We start from the raw sequence: 7339 nt of genomic DNA, 5'->3' as shown, positions 1-7339 counted from the left end.
AATATAGATATTTTTCTCCATGTTTAATTCTTTAACATTAATTTATAGTGAATGAAATTGATTGGCAGCCACACACCAACTCTGTGTCGGTTTTGTTCCAGTCCTTTTAACTATTTTTTATTTTTATTTTACAGCGATGACAAGCAGACTTGCAACTGACCCAGGATCAGTGACCAAGAAACAAAAACCTGCAGCTGGTAGGTCAACACACACACACACACACACACACACACACACACACACACATAATAAGTAAAGACTGGAGATCTTGCAGGGTCACACATTGCAAGACTAGATTAGTTTAGAAACATTTAACCAAGCTAGCTAGATACCGCTAGCGTTAGCTGCTAACTTTAAGGTAAAGTCTGTAGATTTTCTGTTCTGTCGTACATGCAGATGAATGTCTCCAGTACCCGGAGGTCTGTGTTTATCAGCCAGTAAAACTCCCATTGGATGACTCGCTTCAGAAAGGCTGAAAATCTGCAAGTTTCCCTTCCCTTTTTTAGCGTTTAGCTTAGCACGGCACCATAGCGACCATAAACACCACTGGCTCTAGCCTTTGCTGATTCCTGTTTGGTGCTGCAGGGAGAGCACCCATTGGTTGTTGACAATGTTCACGTGATTTAACTTCACTACCAAGACTTCAATCTTAGGATATCAAACACGTTTGATTTTGTCGGAACGTCCAGACGGTAAAAGACTGGGACTGAGTTTTCTGACCTCACACCAAACGATGGAGATGACGGGAGCCCTCCAACTCTGTCAAAACTCTCAGGATTTCATTCCCAGATTATTTGAAATGAGTCTGCAACAGTGGAATCTCTTGAAAAGTCTTTTTGTATAAGGTCAGCATAAGCTGCAGTATCCTCTGTCTCTCACCGCTCTCTCTGCTCTGGCTGTACAGGCACACCAATGTTTGGTATGGTAATGTTTGGTTATGTTGTCCTAGGTTAGCTATTTGCTGAGTTTACACTTTACAACACCAAGACACACTCACCTCTGTCACTCATGCACACACCCTACACCACTGACTCCACTGACTCCACTGATTCCACATCCCATTCTGTAAATAGTTATTTTGGTCTAAATTGGATCAATTTGATTTAAGAGTATTGTTTAAACATTTAACATGGTGTCGCCTCCCTCTTTGATATGACAATTTGATTATGTTATAACAATCAACATGACCTGATAAATGACGGACCCAACCAAAAACTTAAGAATGATAATGTCATAGAGTGACGTAGAACTGAACAAAATAAATGAAATTTTGTTTTCAGGGAATAATGAGGAAAACAAAGAGGAAGAAGAAGAAGAAGAAGAAGAAGAAGAAGAAGAAGAAGAAGAAGAAGAAGAGGAGGAGGAAGATAAGGAGGAAGAGGACCACCAGCAGAAAGAAGTGTTGGAAGATGTGGCCCCACATCAGCCTAAAAACCTGGGTAAGTTGTTGTAAATGCTACAATTAATGAAGGAAAACTTCAAGTTTATGTCAACTTGGCCCTTATTTCCCTAGTTTTATCCATCATTTCTACCAGTAATTATTAGGGATGTAATGATCATCTCACGATTCGGTATGATTCAGGATTTAAAATTGATGATACGATTTTCTCAGTTGTTTTTTTTAACCGAATGAGTTGCAGACAAATGACTGAAAAATCTTCCTTTATTTATTTATATAAACTGCAAAACAACAGATGTGTCCACTTATTAAAAGGGACATTGGAACTGTATTTTATCTTAAATAACAAACAAACAAAGATGTTTAAAAGAAATCCCACAATAAAATAACTAAATAAATAAAAAAAATAATGTAGTGACATCTGAAGTCAAACAAGGAAATCTAAAGTAGATAACGTCTGGGGCTGGATACACTAGATGGCAGAAGTGTATTTTACAATGACTTTGAATGCACCATTAGCTAACAAGGTAGAAGTGAATGCACAGTTAAGTCCCATTGGTGTTGTATCCTGTGTCTTCAGCTGCAGACTGTTGTAGGTCCCACTGTTGGAATCCTCTACAGTGAAATACAGTCACACTTTTACACCAGTGTTTAAATTAGCTACTAGTTAACGATAGGGTTAGGTTACCTGCTGTGTAATGTTAAAAATTGCATCATGATTCATTTTTTTTATCTCAACCGGTTGTAATCTTCACACATTTACGTCAATTTTTAAACAAGTCACAATGCATTGTTACACCCCTAGTGATTATAAAATTGTACTGTCTGAGATCTGTGAACACGTTGATGTCACTAAAAGAGAAAAACAGTCAAGACAGTTTATTCAATTCAATTTTATTTATAGTATCAAATCATAACAAAAGTTAGGCATAACAAGAGCACTGCAGGGCGTAGCAGGGCACTGCAGGGCGTAGCAAGGCATAGCAGGGTGTAGCAGGGCACTGCAGGGTGTAGCAGGGCACTGCAGGGCACTGCAGGGTGTAGCAGGGCACTGCAGGGCACTGCAGGGCACTGCAGGGCGTAGCAGGGCACTGCAGGGCACTGCAGGGCGTAGCAGGGCACTGCAGGGCGTAGCAAGGCACTGCAGGGTGTAGCAGGGCACTGCAGGGCGTAGCAAGGCATAGCAGGGTGTAGTAGGGCATAGTAGGGCACTGCAGGGTGTAACAGGGCATAGCAGGGCACTGCAGGGCATAGCAGGGTGTAGTAGGGCATAGTGGGGTGTAACAGGGCATAGCAAGGCATAGCAGGGTGTAGCAGGGCACTGCAGGGCGTAGCAGGGCACTGCAAGGCGTAGCAGGGCACTGCAGGGCGTAGCAAGGCATAGCAGGGTGTAGTAGGGCATAGCAGGGCACTGCAGGGTGTAACAGGGCATAGTAGGGCACTGCAGGGTGTAACAGGGCATAGCAGGGCACTGCAGGGCATAGCAGGGTGTAGTAGGGCATAGTGGGGTGTAACAGGGCATAGCAGGGTGTAGCAGGATTATCTAAATCATTGGTTCCCAAACATTTTCCTCCCCTACCTGTCAGGGTTTCGGTATTTTGTGGTGTGTCTTATTTTTGTAGTTTGTTTCTGTTCTGTATTTTGCTTGTTTCCTGTTTTACTTTGATAATCTGTTCTCTGTCTTGTCTTGTCTTGTTTTACTATCGGTTTTCCCGCTCTTGTGATTACCTGATGTTTTCCACCTGTTTCCCAGCCCTTGTGTCACCTGCCTCTTGTTTCCTCGTTACCCTGTGTATTTAGTCTTTGTCTTCCCCTTGTCATTGGTTGGATCATTCTGTCACGTGTAAAGAGAGAATGGTGGACCCAAATGCAGAGAGCAGGCGAAGGAGTTATGAGCACGAGGATTTATTAACACAAAAACAGAACAAACCAAAGGCGGTCCAAAAATGGAGCAGGCAGAATAAACTGAGCAGGCTGCGACGTGCTGACAGAAACAAAACCAGACACAAACACGCAACATAAAACAATGATCCAACAAATGACAAGGGGAAGACAAAGACTAAATACACAGGGTAACGAGGAAACAAGAGGCAGGTGACACAAGGGCTGGGAAACGGGTGGAAAACATCAGGTAATCACAAGAGCGGGAAAACCGATAGTAAAACAAGACAAGACAAGACAGAGAACAGATTATCAAAGTAAAACAGGAAACAAGCAAAATACAGAACAGAAACAAACTACAAAAATAAGACACACCACAAAATACCGAAACCCTGACACTACCCATATTTACACATGCAACCTTTTCAGCCAAAATAGGATAACATGATATGATTATATTTTACCAAACTAACAAAACAAATAAATTGGCCTCTTCTCAATAATTTAAGGTTTTATTTTAAGGTTTGGAAACTAGCGCTGCCTGTATGCAGGTCGTTATTTAAACAGAAGATCTTTTTTAGACAAAAGTCTGCTGAATAATGAATTAAGATAAACACTGAGTGAACTTTGTTTCTCCTTTTAAAGATCTACAGAAGAGCAGCCAACCTGACGAGGTAAGAGTTTGGAGATAAACTCAGGTTAATTTGCTTTGCATTCATTCTTACACACTGTGATGGGTATAATATCAAAATACTTCCAATACATCCTGGCTATAGTGGCTCTGTGGCAACATTCATAATTAACAGTAAAATGCAGTAAAATGTTTTAAAATATGAAATAGGCATGTTGTGAACTGAGCATTGATGAAAAGTTTGTTTTCCAGGAGAGAACCTTGTCTTGTTTTTTTTTTAATTTTTAAAACTCTATTTTTATGTTACTTTGATGGATTTTCTTCTCCTTTTGTATGCAGATGAAATCCATCCATGATGTAAAACACAGCAGAATTCTTGAGAAAGAAGTCATAGTTGGGAAAGTTGTTCAGAAATCTGAGCTGCACACGTACGAAACCAAAGACAAAGAGAAAAAGGTTTTCTTTTTTCTGGCTGTCGCTGATGAGACAGCCAGCGTTAAAGTGATCGTATATGGAAAATATCGCTTTCAACAATTCAAGGAGCAGAGCTCCTACTTGTTCAGAGGGGTAATACTAGTTGAGTATGTCATTAAGGTTACCCCAACAAGCAAAGTGTCTGAGACGAGCTCTGTTGACGTCCCAGAGGAGCTTGAGATGGAAGCTCGGGAACTAATTTATCCCGAGAGTCCGGTTTACTCCATTCAAGAAGCCAAATTATCTCCTGACAAGACAGAAGTGAGTGTGGAAGGAGAAGTTACAAAGGTGAGTTTAAACTAGAGAACTTACTTGTTTTATGTCCACATACTGTCATAGACTTCGGTAACAGTTTGGTGTCTGCATTGAAAAAGAAAAACAATCTATCCTTCAGTTTTACTCTAATTTAAAGGACAGTTTTAATGCGAACGTAGCACAGATGCACAACTGATCTCCTTGAAAATTGAATTCACAGAAAGTAGAGGTGGAACCGAAACTTCCGGTTGAGTAATGTTTGGTTCAGACTGCACTATATCAGCCCAGTTATCAACCCCCTTCCCCCAATTTAACTGAAACCCAGCGCTAATGTTTGATGCTTATGATGCAATGTAATCTTTATTTGTTTTTAAGATTGAATTAAATTATGAAATGAACTGATAATAGACATAACCAAAGATAAAAAAAAGTGTATCCATTTTCTAATTGTGAGAAGAAAAGTGAAAATAAAGACAAAGTTGTTGATTATATACGATACCCAATCTGAAAGCCAGACTGAAAAGAAAAAATGCGTCTTTATCAGACTAATTCTGTTTTTAAATTTGTGCAAAAAGTAATTTGTTTTTTTGTTCAGATTGATCCTGTCATAAAGACTAAGGTGAAGGACAAACGGGAGTCGACAGAGAGGCAACATTTCCAATTAATTAAATTAAAATACAACAAGGATTCCATAAGAATGTTCATGTGGGGGGACGCCACCAAACAATGCAAAGGATTATCAGTTGGAGATGTCGTTAAGGTTACCAACATGAAGACCTGTGGTTACGCTCGACTCGTATCGCTGAACTCAACTGAATACACCAGAATTGAAAAGGTACGTGCAGTGATCTCTCCGCTCTACTTTACAAGTCAGCCATGTTTGTTTTTAAATTTGTGGAAATCCAGAGTTCTTACGAGAGCACAATTGTAATTTGCTCAGCGAGTCACTCTGGCATCTAGTAATGATGCTCGTTAACTATGCCCTTGTAGCTGAACTGCACCAATCACATCTGTGTATCTGATATAGGCGGGCCAGAGGCGAGCTAAACAGATGACGACAGTTTATTCTACCAGTTAGCTCCTCTGGTAGCTAAGAGTATAATCTACCAGTTAGCTCCGCTGGTAGCTAAGAGTTTAATCAAAGAATTTCTAATATGGGAAGAAGTTCCACTCTCTCGTTACTTCCGGCTTCTGAACTGGTTGCAGTTCCACCTGAGTTCCATATAGGGGGCGCTCACAGGCCAGTGCAGAATGAATGGGACTCTATGGAGCTATACCCCTCAAAATCCACTTTTCTCAGGATATAATTTTTTGTCTAGTAATTTGAATGTTGCATTTGAAAGGGGAGGCTAAGAAAATACACACTGCTGCGTGTTAGATTTTTTTAAAGTGGCTTTTTTGTTCTAAAAAGCCTTTTAAAATGTCAATGACGTCATACACATATACGGCCAGAGATTCTGCTTTACGGCGAGCTCTGAGTCACTTCCTTTGTTCTCTCGAGGCATCGACAACACAGCTGACAGGTCAGGCTCTCCCTGTCAATACACGTGCTAGAAAGAGGTTTGCTAATGTTTTAAAGACCACGCCGAAATATTCAATCTGACATTCTGGTTCTGCTTCGGATGCCGTCAAACGGGATCTCCGATCGTAATCAGTCCTTCACTGACCAATCAGCATTCATTAGCAGAATGCTAGCGTGTTATGGGCAACAATGAGCAACCTGTAAGAAATCGAAAGGGCATAAGTACTCGTTCATTCAATTTTTGACCTATAATCCATGTTGAACTTACAAAAACTACAATCAAATCTGAGATTTCTCAACGACAATCAGGCGAAAGAGACAAATTTAGCCGTCTAGCTCCATAGGGTCCCATTCATTTTGCACTGGACCGTGATCACCCCCAGTGGAACTCTGGTGGAACTGCAACCAAAGTAGGTACAATGGGGCTTAATAGGGAGTGGAACGGCTTTCTGTAGACAGGCTTTGGTTTAATCTACCAGTTAGCTCCACTGGTAGCTAAGCGTCTGGGGCTCTGGATATGTCACCCCTTGTATTGTTGTGATTGGTTGTAGTGTCATCCAATTGCGTGCAGTGAGATTTTCAAATGCATGCTTGGTGCCGCCCCTCGAGTTGGGCCATTTTCATTACTCGATGCCAGACTTAATCTTTCGGATTTGGGTCTGGATTTCCAGGCTAGAGGGAGGCACATCTTGACGCTAAATTAGGAATCCTACTATGTCGAAGGCATGACCTGTCCTATTCTACCTCTGATTGGCTCGTACTCGTTGGTCAGGTTAGGGCATGACGAGTGAGAGGTTAAGGTTAGGGGTAAGAATATCAGGGTAAGCCAATCAGAAATAAAGTAAGGATGGTAAGTGCTTAGTTTATAAGCTGTTAGGTGTTTAATGGTTTTAAATGTATCTTTCCAAATGTGAACCTTGACGGTAATGCTAATTTGTCTCTAGTTGCAAAGCATACAGAATGTGAGAATTAAAATAATATGAATCATAAAAGCCACGAAGAGAGAGACTCACCTGGACGCAGAGTTTAACCAACAGGTGCACATAATTGGTGGCTTCTTGACTTCTGGCAAAAGCGTTTGACTTTGACTGAGCAACAGGGTCAATGTTCAAGGGGCAAAGTGATTAAAAAGTAGCATGTCGTCTCTCTGTGTGTTGCAGATGTCTTTGAAGCTTTT

General features: G+C 40.9%; 1 protein-coding gene across 1 annotated transcript in view; it reads left to right on the top strand.

Annotated features, from left to right (window-relative positions):
* The window catches only part of LOC116054973, a 137402-nt gene that overhangs the window by 71057 nt on the left and 59006 nt on the right, over positions 1 to 7339 (top strand). The window contains exon 16 of the mRNA XM_035990799.1: positions 135 to 197. Coding sequence (XP_035846692.1) covers positions 135 to 197 — 63 coding nt within the window. The remainder of the gene's footprint in view (positions 1 to 134; positions 198 to 7339) is intronic.

This window comes from Sander lucioperca, chromosome 13 (assembly GCF_008315115.2).
Source record: "Sander lucioperca isolate FBNREF2018 chromosome 13, SLUC_FBN_1.2, whole genome shotgun sequence".
In the NCBI taxonomy this organism is placed as follows: Eukaryota; Metazoa; Chordata; class Actinopteri; order Perciformes; family Percidae; genus Sander; species Sander lucioperca.
This window is presented reverse-complemented; position numbering and strand designations above follow the sequence as displayed.